This window comes from Parambassis ranga, chromosome 20 (genome assembly GCF_900634625.1).
Source record: "Parambassis ranga chromosome 20, fParRan2.1, whole genome shotgun sequence".
In the NCBI taxonomy this organism is placed as follows: Eukaryota; Metazoa; Chordata; class Actinopteri; family Ambassidae; genus Parambassis; species Parambassis ranga.
In genome coordinates, this window is record NC_041040.1 from 520,685 (window position 1) to 540,979 (window position 20,295).

Consider the following 20,295-nt stretch of genomic DNA (forward strand, 5'->3'; position numbering starts at 1 on the left):
ACTAGAATGACAAGACGTGCGGCATCAGCGGGTTTGGTCTTACCAGCGTCTGCACGATGGCGTGGTTGGTGGCGTTCATGTGGGCGTTGAGGGGGAAGGAACACTCTCCGTCACAGTAGTTGGCTGCGTAGCCTTCAGGAGCGATGATCCAGTCCTTATAGAGAAACACTTTAACTTAGTCACGGAACATTTGTGGTGGTGCTAACAACTGTCATGACGTTTATTTTATTATTATTTTGTCAGTGTAGGTAGTTATGACTGCTGTCGGTGAGCTCGGGGTTAAACTTCCCTCTGAGGACAAACCCCTGCTCAAACGCTGCCGTCTGTGAAATCACTCAGGGAAGCAATACTCCTCTCCTCCTTCCTTCCTTCCTCTCCGAGTCTTACTGTTTCACTCAGACACATTCTCAGCATGTTTCACCTCACTCTAACTTGTGTTTGTATCTAGTCCACCTTCCTGTCTGTGTAAATAAGAGCCCTGTCTTCTCCTGTCCCTTCGTCCATCGGTGTGTGTGTGTGTGTGTGTTTCTCAGTCACTTTGTGGGGACTTGCTTCTCTATTTGGTGCACTTTAGTCTGGAGAGCTGGTTTAAGGTTACAGTAAGGTTAGGTGTTGTGTAAATGTTGATGTCTGAAATTAAGGAAAGGACAACTGTGTGCGTATGTGTGAGTGATTGTTGGCAGTCTCCCTCTAGATGTCAGTGCTGCGTTAACGGCTCACAGCTTGTTTGGAAGAATGTACTTCTATTCCTCCCTCTGTCTCCTACCACACACACACAAACACTTACTCCCACTGAGCCACTGACCCTTTTACCCTTTGTATCTTGTATATCAGCCTATGATACTGGTCAGAATATGCGTCTCATTTGGGAGTTTTAGGTGTGAGGACAATTGGTAACGACAACAAGATTGAGAAGGCAGCTTGTGATGGACTAATGGTTTATCCAAACTATTTTTTTGTGTGTGTCTTTTGGAAGGACGACTTCACATGGATTCAAAATATTACCACAGACTTGGATATCAGCAGTGTTAACCTTGAGGGACTGAAAGAGGGATGTTTGCACAGTTCCAGAGAGACGTTTTGTTGAAAATCTATTAATAATAAAAAAATCAAATACCTGCCAGCCCAGCTCTCTGAAGCTGACGTACAGCTCATGTCGTCTGCAGGCCGTCTTCTGATCACTGCTGTTGTAATCTGTAACAAAAGAGAAGAAGTCTTTAACTTCTAATACTGTAACTTGAAGGCATCATTTCACTGCCTGACACAGTCAGCAAAAAAAGTCTTCCTTGAGTAAACGCTGACGTAAAAAAATGCACAATTAAGTCCTGTGAAAATGACACATTACATTCTGAATCTGAGAGCAGAAGAATAACACAACACGCCTTCGTGTAATGCACTGGGTGGAGACACATGCGAGGGCGTAGACCAGAGCTCAGGCACAAGTGCTCATTACAGCGGTCGCGGCACTGGTACGTGCTTCACATTCATCTGCTGTCTAATGCACTTGAACGCATCCCTAATTGGATTCATCAGTGGTGGTGAGACGGGGACGACTTGTGTTTATGAAGTCTCCTGCTCTGCAGACACCCAGCGGCGGCGGCTGCACAGACTCAGGTGCGGGTTCGGTTGAGGAGGTCATTGCTGGCATTGGTCACCAGGCTGAAGTCGAGATGGCGACACAGATTTTCCACAGATGTTTTCAGGGCTCTCTCTTGCTTACTTTCTCTGTCTTTATTGTTTGGATAACTTTTCATCACCAACCCCCCAGAGACAGATAATAAAAAAGGGCAAAGGCCTTTATACTCATAACATTATCATCCAGGTGGGAGTCGTCTCGACAGCCACACCAAGACATAATAAGCAGCTCAGCTTCTTGGTGGCCCCTCCACACCCACAGGTGACTTTAAATCTTAAATCTATGCAGTGTTAAGCTAAGTAACAGCTAGCTGGCTAAGCTTAGTTTACAGGTTCACTCATGTTATTAACGGCTCAGAAGGTTGATTTTCTGCCATTTATTTAAATAACAATCGGCATCAACACGTGAGCAGGTTAAGCCACGTTTGCAGCAGCAGCAGCAGTTGACCTCTAGTTGACCTCTGTAGCCAAACTTTGCTACAGTGGATATAACAGATATGACTAATGATGCAAATTTATGAATTACATACAACAGTGCAGCCCAGATCAATACAGCTAACACTAATCTGATCTGATGCTGCTAGCTTTGTAGCATATAAAGTTTATTATCATACTATTACTCTATTAGCCGGTTTCTCGGCTGCATTAACATACACGAGTTGCAACTGTGCATCACATAACAACTGAAGAAGCACATTAATCACCCAGGATGGATCACATGCATGTAAAGTGTGAACAAGAGGACGCAAGAATTGAAAAGTTGCTGCTGTTATGCTAACATGATTACTTGCAGTTGCCATATCAACAGAAAAATATAAGTACAAAAAAATGACGGTGCATGCAACTGCTGCCATTTTCAGAAAAGTTTGCTTGTGTGTGTGTGTGTGTGTGTGTGTGTGTGTGTGTGTGTGTGTGTGTGTGTGTGTGTGTGTGTGTGTGTGTGTGTGTGTCGTGTCAGTAGGCGAATGAGTCAGACCGCAGTCAGAGATTTGTCACTCAGTCACAGCCACCACCCAGCCACTCACCTCAACCAACAGCAGCCTTGTTTAGTCAGCTGGAGTTCGAAGGACACACACACACACACACACACACACACACACACAGAGTATATACAAACACATTTTTAATTATCTAAGGGTCATTGATTTTGGTCCCTTACATCTGTACATCTATCATTCATTACCAGTGGTGCTTGCATTCATACACAAACACACATTTACAGACACACACACACACACAAGTGATGTTTATCTGTTTAACAGCCAGATCCACTTAGCTACTCTTTGAAGCACAGAGATGTCATTTAAAGTCACAGGCGCTAGTTGCATTACGATTTCATCATCAAATTAAATTTGGTTGTGAAGAGGCGCGCTGACCGCACTGCCCAGACCCATGTGGGCTGGACTGCTCTCAAATGAAGAGACACAGAAGGAAGGGGGGAGAGAGAGAGAGAGAGAGCTGGTTCATCTCACACTGAAGAAAGTAATGGTGCATGCTTCAGTTTCCACTAGCTGTACTTTGTATAGAAGCATAACCCTGTTGGTTATTGCAGCAAACATAAACATGTCATCAGATTAGACAGGTTCATTCTGTAAGAGAAGGGACATTTTTGAATTTGAAATTTGGAAAATTGCTTAAGGCTGCCCAGCAAAGAGCGCCACACACCAGTGAGTGCACTGGAGGCAATGCGGGTAAAGTGTCTTGCCCAAGGACACACAACAATGACTTAGGGAGGAGTTGGGATCGAACCGCCAATCTTCCGGTTATTGCTCTGCTCTACCACTGAGCCACTGCATGAAATGAAAGGTGAGGCAACAGTTCCAACAGACAGAGGTCAAAAGGTCATCTCTAACCGTCGGATACAGTCAGGTGTTTCCCCCAGTTCAGGGTTCCTTCCTTCCCAATAGGAAGTGCAGTTCGCCCGGTGGAAACAGAGTTTGTATGAGTGTGTGTTTGCCACTCTGGATGCACAACTGAACCTAGCAGCTAATGTACAAGATACACTCAGGTCTAAGAGCAGCAGCTGGAGACAGATTCTATCCTAACAAAATGTGTGTGTCCATTTACAGGAAACATCCAGGGACAGATTGGCTAAGAAACCCGGCTGACCTGGTGTGAACCTGATGTGACGTTTAACCACGCATTACTGTACTGTACTACTACAGGTTAACGAGATTTACGAGTGCATTTTGGAATATGAAACATTGAAACATTGACCCCCTGCGCCCTCATCCAGGTCTGGTTTATGAAGCGTGACATTCAGCTTCGGGTCAAATCACAGCCCAGGGTGGAGGGTGAATGAAGTGCTGCCTGCCACACTAGTTCAACACCAGAAGCCGTCAATACAGCCATGATGTGCCTACAACCACAGGCAATGTGATAAATGTGATGTGATGTGCGCTATAATCCAAACTTATACTGAGTCCACACTGAAAGCCCGCTGCAGCCTGCTGGTGTTGCAGCCTGCTGGTGTTGCAGCCTGCTGGTGTTGCAGCCTGCTGATGTTGCAGCCTGCTGGTGTTGCAGCCTGCTGATGTTGCAGCCTGCTGGTGTTGCAGCCTGCTGATGTTGCAGCCTGCTGGTGTTGCAGCCTGCTGGTGTTGCAGCCTGCTGGTGTTGCAGCCTGCTGGTGTTGCAGCCCGCTGGTGTTGCAGCCTGCTTCTTTTCCTCTCTTTCTCACACACAGCTCGTTTTCCCTGCACCTCGTGGCCTTCAAAGCCATCAGCATTTACAGTCAGTGGGGCTCTTTAAGAGGAATAAAGCTGATATTTACTGTGGGCTTTCATTGAGTGTAAAGACCCAGATTTGTGGTGCCCATAAACCACATCTCCCCTTCCTGCCTGTAAAAATTTAATGCCACACAGCTACCGCTGAGCTCCGGCTCCCATGAGGCTTCCATTCATTTCTTTTTCCCTTCCTGGACAGAGAGCAGAGGTGGCAAAGGGACCTTAAAAACTCTACATGCTGTACAAATGTGCCACTGCTGTTATTACCGTTATACTAAGACCACAAGGTTTTTAGTTTAAGTTGAAACAATTTGTTTGTCTGACTTCCACTCATATCTGCATGCTGGAGCTAAAAAGTTAGCTCAGCTTAGCATGAGAAATAATAGTTTGACACTGTATTGATTAGTATAATGAGTTCTATTGTATGGCTGTAGCTCCACTTTGTATCTGGTCTTGGCTGTTTGACCTCCTCGCCACAGAGTATGATGTATGTTCTGTGTCTGAGAGTGGAAAGCTCCTCTGAGTTTAAGGTGTCTACCTGCAAGCAGGATTTATGACATCAGGACTCCTCCACGGTCCAACAAACAGCCAGTGTGATGTGGAAACCTGACGCCTGCCTTCACACAGACGGTGAAGAAGACCGATTCTAGCTTTTTTTAAGGGTGGGGGTGTAGATGTCATTTCCAGTTTCATCTTCTTCCGTCAGAAGCAAATATTTAAATATCAACATAAACAGGCAGGATTTCCTTTAATGGGTGTCGCAGAGCTCCGCATCACAGCTGCTTATCGGACACTGTTTAACCTGGAAACGTTTCTCTGTAAGCAGACACAATCTATTTGACTATTTCACATTGAATTCAGTGAGGTGGGGCAGCGGCTGCCGGTTCCCACCCTGTCTATTCAATAGCAGGGGAAACACACTCTGAACATAAGCACTGTAGTTCTTTTTCGATATGTACTGTAGGACTCCTGGGTTGGCATTAACCCTTCCCACACTACCTTTCATTCATAAAACTCCTGCAGGAGGGGGAAAAAGCAGTAACTGAAATTTATCACAGGTTGTTCCGAAAATACAAGAATGGAATGGTGCCAGTTCAGGTGTTAAACCTGACCGCAGTGTTTACTGCCCGGAGCCTCACACCGCCCCATCAGTCTGTAGCGATTTCTCGATTCATGAGTGAGAGAAGTTTGCGGCTTTCACAGCAGCAGTCGCACAAATTCCCACAGAGGCTGCGGTGGTGGTGACAGAACGCTTCTATAGGCCCAATGTTAAAAATAAAACCCCATCCCAGCAGCCATGAAGACATGAAAGAAGAATGCCCCCCCCCAACCACTACTACAGAAGTTTATCTTTCTTCCTGTCTTTCATCACAGAGGTTATTAAACTCTGCGAGGGAGCTCCACCATGTCTAATTACTCCAACGGTAAACAAAAGGAGATCGGGTGGGGAAGGAGTGAGGAGGATGAGGAGGAGGGAGGAGAGGAGCGACAGATGAAAAAACACAGCTGGCTGAGAGCCGTGTTATTATAATTCTTTAAGCAATACTGTAAGCTTGGTCAGTCTTTTAGCTGCGCAGCTAATGACTGGCTAGACCTAATTACAGGCCGCCTGTGCTGTGCCGGGACGTGATATTCCTTCCCCGGATGGTTGTTAACCTCCCCCACAGCCAAAGCCCAACCCGACTCCCATTACCTCCCCAGCCCTCCTCGCCCACAAAACCCCAAATTACCTTTAAAGGTGTTGTATTGTTCTTTTGGCAAGGTACACAGGAGCATTTTCCACCAGGCACACCCAGAGTCGGTGGAAATATAACAAAAAATATACATGCCTCCCCCACATAAGTCCACATGTAAGGGAAAATGTAAAATTAAAGAGCAAAAACAAAGATGATTTATTGCACATATAATCCCAGCATTATCTCAAAACTAATGTATTTGGCTGCATCTGTCCTCTTCAGTCATCTGGAATATATTTAATATCACATGTCCCTTTAAACCCAGCCTGCTTAAAATTGTGAAAATGAGAAAATAACAAGGTCTAACAAAACCTCACAGGGATTACAGTTGGGAAAATAAAGTTTCCTAGTTAAAAGGTTGTTTTATAGTCTCAGCAGCCTGAGTGAGGAATTTTAGTAATTTATGACAAAGCAAAGCCAACCTTATGAAATCAAAATGACAAAAATAGGCCTGTAGAAATGAAGACACACATGATGCAGTAAAGTCACAGCAGCGGCTCACCACACAGGTTCAGAAGGAGGAAGGAAGCTATTTATAGAAAGCGCAGTGTAAATTTAAGCTGAAAAAAGTCCCTATGTGGAAACTAGTGTACACATTAGCAATTAAAAACAAACACGACGCTGCCTTCCGGCTTTAGATCTCATGTTTTTCAGGAAAAAGTATCAGGGTGAATTATGGGTGAAATACTCCTTTAAGCTGGATCTGAGGTGGCCTGAGCCGATGTACTGCAGCTCTCTGCCAAACAGAAAGTGTGTGTGTGTGTGTGTGTGTGTGTGTGTGTGGGGTAGTGTAGTGTCCACATTTTGTTTCTCCCCATGAGCGCTCCACAAGACGGATGCTCTCCCCATCCATCGCGGCCTCCTCCCCGTCTCTGGAGTGAGTGATGCGGTATTGAAACCATATGCCCTCCTGAATTCCTCAAGGATCCTCCCATCCCGTCCAATCCCAGCAGTCCTCTGCTGGCCACGGACACACGGCTGTCGCGAGGGGGGCCTCCCTGCTTCCTGTGTAGGATCTAAATATTTACACTCCCAGTTGTCCCGAGTGGTGAGGCGGAGAGGTCTTGATGTTTTGGGTTATGTAAAGTCCAATCCTCCAGGACACATATTTAACAGATTGTCGTTGTTTGAGCAGATTTTTTAAGCAGATTCACTGAAACTTTTCTCATCCTCCTGCTGCAAAAACTGAGAATAAAGCTACAGCTGCCTTGATAATTGGCATCTAAAATTAGCATTAAGTTATTAATCTAAGCTCATTTTGTCATCGCAAGAGGAGAAGATGTCTGCTACAGACATGTTGTGAGCACACAGTGTCCTCCAGTATCACTTTGTCTCTAGGACACCTTGATGTAGGACATCGGGAGCCAAAGGTGACAGCTGGGCAGAGGAGAGGACACCTCTGGAGCCAGAAATGAGCATGTGCTGCCTTTAACTGTCCTGTAGCATAACAAATGATGAGCCTTTGTTCCGTGTTGTGTCAGCCGAAAGCTTTCATCTATGCGTAATTACTGAGAAGAAGCCCTGCAGGAATTCAACTTACAACCTTTTGTGTTAATAGCACTGCAATGTAACCTACTGAGAAAGTCACTGAAGATGCCCGGACAAACAGAGCCAGCAGATCTGAGCCAGAGTGCAGCAGTGAAGACAAAACGAAGCTATGCTACAAACGCTGCTGTGTGCTGCACCATGCAGATGGTAGAGCCATTAGAAGGGAAGCAGGAGAAGCTAAGCAGAGGTAAACCGCTTCCCAGGTAGCCAGCCAAGATGATACGATGGGCTGTTTGCAGCTCTGTCAGTGCAGTGAGAAGACTGAAAGTGAGTCAGCTCTGGGGAGATTTTTGGGACATGTGTAAGTTTCTTCAGTCAATGGCTCTGTGGCTACTGTTGAATCCAACTTGGGCTGATTAAAAGTGTGTTCAGCTGTTGCAAATACTGCTGATAATGCTGTGCTCTGTCTCAACAAAAAGCATAGCTGCCATTCACAATCAAATATGAATGAAACTAGGTATATTTAATAATGCATTGGTCTTATATTGCACTTTTCTGCTCTGTTGGGCAGGCACTCAAAGCGCTTACATTGAGATGCATTATTCTTTCACACCACATTCACACAGTGGCAGTGGTGAGCTACCAGTGGTAGCCACAGCTCCCCAGGGGGAGACTGACGGAGACGTGGCTGCCAAGGTGCGCCTACGGCCTCTCCGACCACCGCCGATCCATTCATACGCATTCATACACCAGTGAGTGCACTGGAGGCAATGCAGGTAAAGTGCCTTGCACAAGGACACACGACAATGACTAGGGAGGAGCTGGGGTCGAACCGCCGACCTTCGGGCTATTGGACAACCCTGCTGCCCGATTTGACATTCTGACAAAAGAGCTATGAAAGGTCATTCCCCTGCCTGTGCAGACAGCTTCCAGCCGATAAACTCAGGCTGGGGACTGCCTGATTGCAGTAACACTGCATGGCTAAGTTAACCATAACATCAAAGTCCAGTATATAGTAGGAAAGGATTCATGGGGAGAGTTTTGCTTCTCAGTTAAGTGACCAAAACAACAATCTGCTTCAAAAAGCGACCATTTAAAAAATGCTGCCTGTGTGAGAGAAAAGTTTGAAAGATCTTAGTGTCGGTCTGCTGGAGGCTTTTTATTTACTGCAGTTTGTGCAGCAAAGGCTGCAACAATAACACGATGCTTCATCTGTCAAATTAGGCAAGGATTAGCCCAATATTACCAGCAGGCTCACTGAGCACTCACTTTACACACAGCAGCAGTCACACAATGAAGCCTCACAGGAACAGCTTAGCATTAAAACTGTAAAGTCTGGCCAGAATTACACAGCAGGTGCAAGGTGGGCGGATTAGACTTTGATTTAATTTGAAAAGCTTGCGGAGCTCATAACATCGGGCTTATACCTGCTCATTACATCATCGGCCGAGCAGGAAGAGGAGCAAGAAGGGGCTGATGAGAAGGTTGAGAGTATGAGGTCACCGCCTGCCTCTTAAATTCTGTACTATCTTGCGATGTTCTCTGGTGAGAATTACTACAGCTCCTTCAATTTATAACAGACGGCAACATAAAAGTCGGCCTTCTTCTCCTTTCTCCTGCTCGCTGTCCCCATTAATCTCATCGAAATTGTTTATTATGAAGTCATTGTAGCTTAAATTTGTGGCTAAACACTCCCACCAACTGTGTAACTCAGCCTGTATGGAGAGGCACACCATAAATAACGACATATTGCTGTGGAAAACACTACAGCCCCTGCTCATAACGCAGGTTTGCGGGGGAAACCCTGCACTATAACAAGAAGCTACAGTAAAAACAGATTTTGGACATCATCCCTGGGCTACAATTTTCATCTGATGGGGACTGATTAGAGAGAGATCCGGCAGAAGTCAGGTCTAATTCATCAAGTATCTCAGAAAGAAATACTTCAACCAGACTTCAAACACATGCTACGCATCCCCTGATCTCCAGAGTGTAGACATCAGCTGCGGATGTCTTGAGGTTATGCTGAGGTCAGGCTTGTGTCTGACTGCATTGGTGGCTGCACTGTGTGATGAGGTGAACTGAGGTTCAGTGCTCACCTGCTGGGCCTGGCCCTCTGGATCCCTCTTGCGGTTGTGTGGATCGGTTGCGGTTCTGCTGGCGACGTTTTCCACCAGTGGAGCGGGGGGTGCGGATATGCACTTCGCTGACTTTAAAGAATGCCACCATGAAAGGCTGCTTCTCCAGAGCGCCGTCCCGTCCTACAAGCCCCGCCTCCTTGGAGCCGATGCTCTGTCCTGCTTCCAAACACACACACAGATGGATCTGCTGATCTGGGTTCTGTTGTTAGGTAAACTGCATGCTTGTAATGTTATGGAACACCCTTACCGCCGCTGGTCTCCACGCTGACCTGCAGGCCCAGGTTGTGCACGGGACTCATCACCCACAGGTTGCTGGTGGCAGTGATGTCAAACTCCAGCCAGCCCTCTTCAGCAGCCCACAGCCTGCGGGACTCCAGCAGGAACAGATCTGCCTCTCTGGAAAAAAAAACAGGATAAACTTTGTGCATAAAGCATAATAATAGAAATGCTTAATGGGTAAATTGTGCCAATAGTTGCAGCAGATGTAATCAAACATACAAAGGTCTGTGCTGAGCTGCGCTTCCTGCTAAGAACCGGACTGATGTCCCTCTTTAAGAAACCAAAGGAAAAGCAGAAGCTCTTGGATTGTATCATAACAAAATGACAGGAAGATGGATGGCTGTGCTTAACCCCGGCATACACTGTATTCTACTCCACTGTAGACCTGACCCTCATGTCCACCTCTCTGAGGGACTGGGGAAAGGAAGGAATTACACGTTTGGTATCAGGCTACATGTATGTTAATATCATTTACAATATCTTGTGTGTAACTGAGCTACAAAATGGAGGAATGTGTCAAAAAGAGGCGAGGAAAAACGGACGAGCGTTTAATGAAAAGAGAGCGGAGGAGCTGTAAGGAGAAGACGGAGTGTGAGTGATAAGAGGGCCGAGTCCTCCCACTGTCCCATTACAGTAGTAATAACACAGCAGCCGGCCTGTCGGACACTCCTCTAGAAGCGACATCAAAGCCTCGCAATCATCCAGGTGTTCGGAGAATGCCCCTGCAGTCATGCTCCAGCTGCCCTTCTTTATTGGTCATTAATGGGAGCGTTTCTGACAACTTGTGTATGAGCTTCTGCCCTGTTTTTCCTACACATACTCCACCTCAATGCTAAATTCATACATGCCTCACAGTGTGTGCGCTGATGTTTCTGCCTCACTGTCACACACACACACACACAGCCAGCGTGACCAAAGATGGCGGGGAGTCCATCAGAGAGCTGCCTGCAGCGTGAGAGCTACTGTAAAAACTTCTTATTGACTGACGTCTTAAATGAAGTGGAATAACAGGGTCAAGAGTCAACGTTGTGCTTTTTTTCTACAATAAATCCCCTTTATAAGTCTTGTCAGAGACTGCTGTTAAAATTGTTATGCAAGGTGGGAGAGTGTAACTCACAGCTGGTCCGGCTATTTCACATGCTTTCATCTCTTAAACTGCTGAAAAGGCATATTTGTACGATCATAAAAAGCAATCTGAAGGGAAGGGATACAGATTATAATCCTGGGTCTGATATCTGCACCAGTGTAGGAATGAGAACACAACTGTGATACACGCACTGAGTCGGAATAACAGCTAGATACTGCAGGTGAATGGTCAGTAGCTAATCCCCGCCCTTTCTCAACACGACGTCAAGCCGGCCACATTTTTGGCATTGTAATCTCTCACATTCCTCACCTGCTGTTAGAGAAACCACTCCAATCAAATGAAAAGTACAAAGGGTGTCGAGCTAATTAAGCGCTCTGTCATTACGGCTTAGAGTCAAAACAGGAGTCGGGTTTTTATGGGAAGGAGGGGCCTGAGACAGTTAATGGGCCTCCTGCTGATTGGGCGATTACAAAGGTACAGTTTGGCAAAGAGGCAGAAAATAGGACGAACTGCAGACTTTACCACAAATGTAGCTCTTAGCATAAGTTCAATCAGGAAGACTCTGTTTCCCATCAGTCACCATGTATCCCGATCCGCTTCCTAATCTCTCTCCTTCTATCCCCCACTCCACCGCTCCCCCTCTCTTCCGCTGACTTAGTCAAGACACTTAATAGAAAACACCTCCCGCACCAATCAGCTGTCGCTTTCTGTCCCTCTCCTGACCAATCACAGCATAGCATGAAATTTAAAAGTCTCCATCTCCTCTCCAGCTTTCTTCTGATCGAACCCGGCAACCCTCCTCCACCCCGAGCTCCACCAGATCCACGACAGTTCAGGGCTCCTATCTCCTGTCCTCCAGCTCTCCACCACCACCAGGTCTAGACCCCGGGTGGATCTTCTGATCCAGCCCCTCTTGCGTTACCCCCCCCCCTTTTCGGATGTGGTCTTTACAACGGGGTCTAGGACGCCAATGCACATTCAAACTCTGTACTTAATAAATCTTTCTCATTCAGTTCGCTAAGTCTCTCATGATTGAAATGTTTTTTTTCCTTATTTTATCACCAGGGAAAATCATTTATATGCCTGTACAGCACCCTGAATTTTTTCTCCACCTGACAGTGAAAAATGTAAAAAATAAACTGTAATTTTCTTCAAGGTAAAAAAACCTGACCTTTAATCTTCAAATATCTCAAAAAATAAAAGGCTCCAGCATAAAGGAATGCAGCAACTAAGTAGCTCTTGATACCATGTAAACTTTTAATATACACAAATATACTTTGCCAACACCTACAGCTGATCAGCATCTCATCACTTCGGGCTGCAGTCAGAAAATGTTTCAGGGAAAACAAAATATATATATATATAGATATATATACAGACTTCAGGATTAGGGTTGCTACACAGTGAGCTTTGATAAAACACAAATATAATTCAGAAATCTTGGTGACTGTTTATCTACCTCTGCAGACGTAATGTAAATGTTTGACATGTATTAGCTGGGCTTGGGGAGCGGGGGGATTGAAGCTGTGCTATTTCTGTAAAAAGAAAAAGAAAAAAGGAGCTTTGCTTGATTTTACATTCTAAACATGGCAACAGCCCAGAGTGTGTGTAACACACAGGGAGAGGCAACATTTAAAAAAAAAAAACACACACCTTTCATGTGCAGAGAAAGTCAGCTCTGCTCACTTGTTTTGAGTAACACCCTAGTTTGTGTTGACAGTGTTGATTCTCAGTGTTGGACCCACCCAGGGCTGCATCAGTGCACACGCTTCACTGCCAAATGCTGCTCAAACTTAAGATACTAAATATATATCATATCATGAATTACAGGGACCTTTGTGTGAACCAATGTGTAACTTCAATAAAAAACCGAGAGAGCTAAAACTCTGTGTTTATCTTTATGTCCTACCTGTCAGGGTGTTCCTTGACCACCTGATAGACTTTGAGCAGGAAGGTGTCGTTGCGGAAGGCTTGGCTCACACACTCCTTGTAGATGCGAAACTCGGCTGCGGTGATGGCCTCGCCCTCTGGGATCTGTGAGAGGTTGAACTTAAACTCCTTGTGGTGACGCCGCCGTGAAGAGAGCTCCCTGTCGTACTCCACTGTGGGACGGAAACACACACACACACACACACACACACGGTAAGAACAGGAGACATTAAAGCAGATCATACAAGGACCACGTGTACCGTCTGACCCTCATGTCAGTGGCTTGACTCAAGTTCATGATGCATTTTCTGCTGGTCGACTGCAGAAACCTTAAAGCATGTAAACATGTGATTTATACATAAAGACTAATAGCTTTGGTGGCTTCCACTTTCCTTAAATAAATCCCTGTTATCATCAGGTCGGAAAAAAAAGCCCATGATTTTTTCAGCAGCAGCAAACTCAGAGGACATTCTGTGACCACTTCTGACAGCGTGAAATGAGAAAAACCAACAAATGCTCTCCCTGCTATGTTTTAAGTGCAATATGCACCATAATGATAATGTGCTCTCTGGGGATCGGTTCCTGTCTCAGCTGGAAGTTCCTCTCCCACAGCAAAGGGCCTGCACAGTCGACAGACACGCAGACCGAGTGTTGTATACAATTAGAAGGCTGGGTACGGAAATACCCACGCCGGCATTAATGGTGAACATCCAGCCTCGAACGTGCTTTATTGTGAAACACTCACAAAACAACAACTCAAAATACAACAGCTCACTTACTCCATTATACTATGAACTGAACCACACACATACAAACACACTCTATCAGCAGCCCTGCAGACTACACAATCGGACCAAACACCATCCCTCCACCCCACTACTACAAGAGAAGTTCAAGGAATAGTTTGGAATACGTTTTTTGCTACACCTCTATCTGTGTGAGAAATATATGGGACAGCTACTGTCAGCAGCTAATTAGCTTAGCTTTGACAAAACAGTGGGAAACTATTTTAACTATCCAAGACCTTTAAAGCTCTGTAAGCTCTCTGGGGCGCTCCGCCCAGCTAGTAGTGGCTGGTAGACCTCCAAAAGGATCCTCGTCAGGTGCCTTGACTCTTTCCGCTGGCTTTCCTTAAAGTGGAAAAGAAGCTCCTGGATTTCCCAGCTGGCCACATGCTGGAAAAAAAAAACAATTTTTGCCACTACAGGTGAGGGTACAGGTCTATGCTCGATCTCACCGTCACATTTTCCAGAACATGAACCCAAAGAAACATGAGATGTTAAGCCTCATTGGCTTACTAATGTCATTTTATGGGTCGGTCCAAGGTGAGGCTTTTCTGGCTAAATATTAGTTCAAAAGTGACACCTAGATATCAAAATAACGAACCATCAGCAGGAGAAGAAGCATGAGAGTAAAAACGTTTTTAATACTTCATCATTCTCAGGCAGACAGCTGATATGCAGATACTTCCTGTGCTAGTAATAAGTTGAGGATTCCTTCTGGACACGGCCCACAGCTTAGGTAAGAAAAATGTGGTTTTGTACCTGAGCCAAGCTTGTTAAATCTTTCTGGTAATTTTATGTGGGGAGCCGCCCAAAATGCACCAATGACACATTTTGTTCCCCGAGTCACAGCAGAGGAGAAAATTGTGTTGATGTGAGAACGCTGGAACCGATCAGACTCTCCCAGAAGTGCCAGCCCCACCTTGTACCCACACCCAGGAAGGTCAAGGCTCTCCTCATCCCTGGACATTTCCAAATTACATAAAGGCTCAACAAACAGCAGGCAGGGAGGGAAGACATGTCATTCAGGCTATTTTGATTTCTCAGGAAAAGTAAGAAAGTTGTTGGTCAAGAGACAAATGAAGCGTCTGGATCAGGGCTGCCTCTCTGTACTTCAAACACTTTCCACCGAGGCAGAGGAAGCCACCTATGGAGACTGAGATGTTATTCACATCAGCGCCTCTGTGACTTCCATCAGATGTGACAGTGACCATTTCATCGTCTTACTCCACGAGCTGCCCACACAGAGTGACATCAGGTCTGCTCAGATCAGAAAGATAGATGAGCAAAGCTTGTGTGTCTGTGTGTGGAGGCTGTTAACAGAGGTCATGCTTCTCTAAATGACTTTACAACACTCGCTCCAACACTCCTGGGCCTGAAGACCAACTGCTTGAAATTCTATATTCCCTTTTTAACAATCAGTTTTTTTTGTCTTGAGAGTTCTTTGATAAACTGCAGCTCTGTGAGAAGGTCAGGAAGAGTTTTACATGTATCAAATATTTATTACATTTGCTGCAATGACTGTTAAATGTACAAAAGACATATATCAGATATATAGGATCATTTCCCTTTAAGTGTCTCGTAGGATTGATGCTTTTTTTCCTCTAATCCTTCAACAGCTTGGCCTGCTCATTCACTCACCTCCCTTCTACTGTAAGTCTAGCACTAACAAGCACATGCTAATAAGGAAACAAATGCTAAACAGTTTAGCTGCTGCACAGCAAAATTAAGTTAAGTTCGTGCAGCATCATTCAAAGGTTGCATTTGCTTGTGCTGTTGTTGAACGCTCCCTGAAACGTTGCCTTCATTTACATAGCTGCAACGGATCCAATCAGACCAAAAGCTATCCCAACATTCAACAGTTTTTTCCACTAAGCTGCCACCGTCTCCACGGCCACTCAGCTGTAGAACAGTCCTACGATACTCCAGTAAAGCATCAAGAGTGTTAACAGACAGACAGTCCTGGAACATTGAGTGAAAAAGACTCCAGAAGAAAACAAGTGAAAAATGTGAGCACAGATTTCATTAGACTTTAATGAAATTCACAGGGTACATTTCTTTTAACGTTTATTTTCCTCACATCTGAACAGAGTCTCCAGGCACTGCTCAGCTCGCTCAACAGCTCGCCAGCCTGTTCCAATCAATCACTTTGTTAATTTCAGAGAAGGGAGTCGTTCGGAACAGATTCCAAGATGAAGACAAACAATTACAACTATGAAATATGAAGACGGGCAAAGTCTCACATCTCACATTATCATACTTTTTTTTTCTTTTTAATCACGGCAGCTCTCTGCGAAGCAGCCTGGGAGCCATAGCATTAGCAGCTAAGTAGCATTCCAGCTGCTTCTCCACCTTCTCAGCTTGAAATTCGATTGAAATCCACGGAGGTTTTCGCATCTAAAATCAAAGGGAAGTCTTCACACAACGCACACAGGGAGCGTAACCTCTGTGCTAATCCACCATGACGTGAGCTTTGAGACAGGAACACACAGAGGGGAAAAGGGATTTAGATTTGGATGATTCAGGGAGGGATTTGTTCAAAGTGATTCTAAAGATGGCAAAGGAGTGATTACATTTGTGTTTTGGCACCAATTTGTTCTACGCTCCCATCATTGATGACCAGTTCATGAAAAAACATAAACATTAAAAAAGTCAATTAATGATCAGCTAAGACCGTTTTCTCTTTCCTTCTCACTTTGAACACACACACAGCGGCGGCCATGGTTAACCAGAAAACCTGACAGTACTGGGGAATTTCTCTGATGATTCACGGAACCACTGTGGCTGATTACATTTGCTCTGAGAAACAGAAAGAGACATAAAAACTGAGAGAGGAGAGAAGAATAATGATGATAGCTTGAACACAGAAAATTAAAGATTCGCGAGAAAAAAAAAGAGAGATAAGCAGATGAAGAGTGTTCTTTTAGGACCAAACCTAGGAATGATGTATTAACCGGGATACGCTGAATGGAAAACACACAAAAAAAGCATCAATAACAAAGATGACAAAGAGGAGAAGCAGATAGAATGACAAGACCAGACAAGGAAATACAAAGTCAGCTGTCACAGAGAGGAATACAGAGACACCAAACGGAGGAGGAAGAAGAGTCCAGTCTGGGATGCAGTGAGAGGAGGAGCGACACAGACACACAGTGACAGACAGAGAGTGAGATGGACGATGTGCAGATTGGCCTGGACGCTCATGGGAGCTGTTCTCTCATTTCCACCTGCGCAGCATCTGGCTCTGCTGCTGTACGTATTCACACACACACACACACACACACTTTTCACAGCCTATATATAAAACAATAATGACATAGATTACCTATTTAAGTTTCGATGATCCAAATGCACTTTTTTTGGAAAGAACTGGCAGAACTGAAGAAGAACTGAAGCTGGACACGTTTCACGCATCTTAACCTCTATGGGTCAGCTTTTTATAAGTTGAGATGCATGTCCCTTTAAGAAGTAAAGGAAGGGGGGAAAAACGAAAAGGTGATGAAAGAAAGACAAGTGAGTGAAACTTTGTGCCAGACGGCCGTCTGTGCAGGGAGAGCCGGGCTGGATGAGTGGACAAACAGGCAGACAAGACAAAAGATGACTAATAACCACAACATTTAGAGTTAAAATAAAGGAGAGAGCGGGCTCTGGTAGGAGGAAGGAAGGGAGGTGGACTAATTAAAAACAACAAAAAAAAAGTGGAAACTAAACCCGAGGAAAAAAAAAAGAAAATGAAAATGTTTGGGGAGGAAGAATAGCAGCGTTCTTCAACACTAAGCAGGAAGCAGCAGGAGCGTCCAGGAGAGGCCCTGCGGTGTTTGACAGGCAGACTTCTCTGTGGTCGGTGGTAACACATGCTGCCCGGCCAATCCCTCAGAGGGACAGCTGGCTGACGATCGCCTGCATCAAATCACTCCTGCTTTCTTTTACATGTCCAACAACCACAGAGCAAAACAACCAACAACCACCTTCTCTCAACCAAAATACTCCTTCGCCATTCATCACCTCTCAGTGGGTAATTTTAACTAAAGAGAACATTATGGACGGCGTTCTGAAAGTAAACATGGCAGCAGATAATAGCCTGTCCATTTTAAAGAGGGGGTCACTGAGGCTATTAGCCTCTAAGCTAATGTTTAAAAAGGTGTTTTTTTATCATTGCATTCATTCCTGCAGATATTAGGGCACCTGTGATCCAGATAATGGAGCCTTAAGGGAGCTCTTATTAGACCAGATGGTTCATACTACTGATCTAAACTGTGATTTCTCATCCTCCTACACACTAAAGAAGTGAAACTTTTTGCTGAGTAGACACTCTGCAGCCACAAGCTCTTTTCACAGACTAATGGTACGTTGAATTTTTCCATCACTTCCAAAGTTAGCTAAAATTAACCACCGCTCATTCAGTAGCAGGCCGTGTAAGGTTGTGTTTTACTGCTTCTGAATATAGCTTTTCATGTGTAAGAAAAGACCATCCTATAATACACTTGCACAACTCTTCATCCTCCAACAGGAAAGGATAGACGTTTGATTTGTGAAACAGAGACAACCAAAGCATGATTTAAAAATCACACAGTCTTGATTTGCAGCCCTATACCAGCAAGCCATGGTGCAGGAAATAGGATGATTGCAGTCCTAGTAAAGAAAGGACCCACTGACCTTGTTGAACTAACATGGGAACAAGAAGTCAGTGTAAGCCGAGTCTTCCTCCACAGCTAGATTCCAACGTCTTCTCAATACCCGACCTCTGTGGGGGTTTTATGCGTAGAGCATGCCAAAAATGAATCCCGAAGACCCTCGTAAAAGTCTTTGCTTTCTAATTAAATCTGTAATTTACTATTTCCTATTACCAGCGAAGGCAGCGCATGAGAGAGAGAGAGAGAGAGACATTTTCACAAACATCCTTCAATTAAATTTCTGCACAGCAAGATGTCCAAAGCATGAAAAGAATCCATCTGTGTTTCTGTAATTACAGCCCATAATCTGTCTGGTTTTTCTCTCAGACTTGATGGTTTCTGAGGATCGGTGTCTTCTCTTTATTGTTAATTTTAAAGGTTTGGCTCATCAGACTTTCTCAGTAAACTTTATCAATCACTTTTGTTTCTGAAGCCAGATTTGATGCCTCAAACTTTTTAACCTCTGGCTCTGAACATGAAGAAAGATAAAACATCAAGACAGCTGTTGATCTTTGCAAAGCCCATGAATACTGGCAGCTTGCAGCACAGTAAGACTGGAAGAGTGTGAGCTGCCTGAGGTGTTGCCACTATGCTTGGCTGCCATCAGGGGCTCTTTCTGCCTTCTGCTGAGTGCTGTGGCTCTTTGTAGTCAGGCAGCTAGGCAGTGCAGCTCCTGGGGTGGAGGCATGGATGAAGGAGATGGAGATCCACTGAGAGTCGTCATCATCAGCTTTGAGCCTGGGTATTTGTATGCGTGTGTGTCTTCAGGGATTCATCCTGCGCTCTGATCTTCTCCCCTGACCCTGCATCAAAGCCGACACACTGAGAGCCACAGGACCAGCCAAGGGCCACTGGAAAGGAGCGCAAGTTTATGTCCAGTGCATGCAGGCACACAAACACAGGCCTGGATGTTTCATAAAAAGGAGCTTACACACATGTATGCTGGATAATTACATGCATATGGGCGCTGACATAAACACAGGTACAGATGGAAACATGAGAAACACGTACATTCCCTCCAACACTACAGCAAGCGGTGTGAGAACTCAGGGCTACACAGCAGCATCTGTCCATAGCGAGGATATGAGGCAGTGAGACCAGCCCATTTGCAAACTGTCAAGCCCCATTAGCAAACACAGAACAGCAGCCAACAACTGGGAATCCAGCAGAAATCAGTAAAGTGATTTCAGCACATTACCGATTACTGTCCTGACAGGCGGCTGAGAAGAGCCAAGACGTGTAGTTAGTGCTAAGTGGACCAGCCAGGCACTCAAGAGTTTAACCAATAAGCAGAAGGCTTTGTTGTGTGTTTACTAGTCAAAACAGCAGGTGAATGGAAAGCACGCACAGAATATGTCTCCTGAATGTCTCCTAATGGCCTTTCTACACTGATTTTTAGCAATCTTATAAGACCATTGCATGACACACTACACGACATGAATCTAATAAACTTTGGTACGACATCAAGTTTGATGCGTGCAGATTGTACGATGAGCATTCAGTGAATCGCAGGCGATCACAGGTTACGTCCTACGTCAACATGCGAGGAGGAGGAAGACGTGGATGCGGGGTGACAGGTCGTAGCACTCTGAGTCAGTCATCCTAAATTTCTGACACCGCTACAGTTTTATCTCAGCTTGTCTTGCCAGCTGACACTGGCCGTAGTGGAACCTGTCTCACAGTGTGACGTAAGACCACCGATTTAGAGCCACGACCAAAGATATCTCCAGGATTTTTCTACGATGCTCGTCTTTCGTCTGGGACAGCCAAAAATCGCATAGTGTAAACCGGGCATTAAGTCATATTTACAACCGGCTTT

At 45.1% G+C, this 20,295-nt stretch overlaps 1 protein-coding gene across 1 annotated transcript in view; it reads right to left on the minus strand.

Annotated features, from left to right (window-relative positions):
• The window catches only part of bmp6 (bone morphogenetic protein 6), a 36,472-nt gene that overhangs the window by 1,739 nt on the left and 14,438 nt on the right, over positions 1 to 20,295 (minus strand). Inside the window, exons 2-6 of the mRNA XM_028432478.1 lie at positions 13,002 to 13,194; positions 9,974 to 10,122; positions 9,685 to 9,882; positions 1,118 to 1,194; positions 44 to 154 (exon numbers count right to left, since the gene is read on the minus strand). Of these exons, the coding sequence (XP_028288279.1) occupies positions 44 to 154; positions 1,118 to 1,194; positions 9,685 to 9,882; positions 9,974 to 10,122; positions 13,002 to 13,194 (728 nt within the window). The remainder of the gene's footprint in view (positions 1 to 43; positions 155 to 1,117; positions 1,195 to 9,684; positions 9,883 to 9,973; positions 10,123 to 13,001; positions 13,195 to 20,295) is intronic.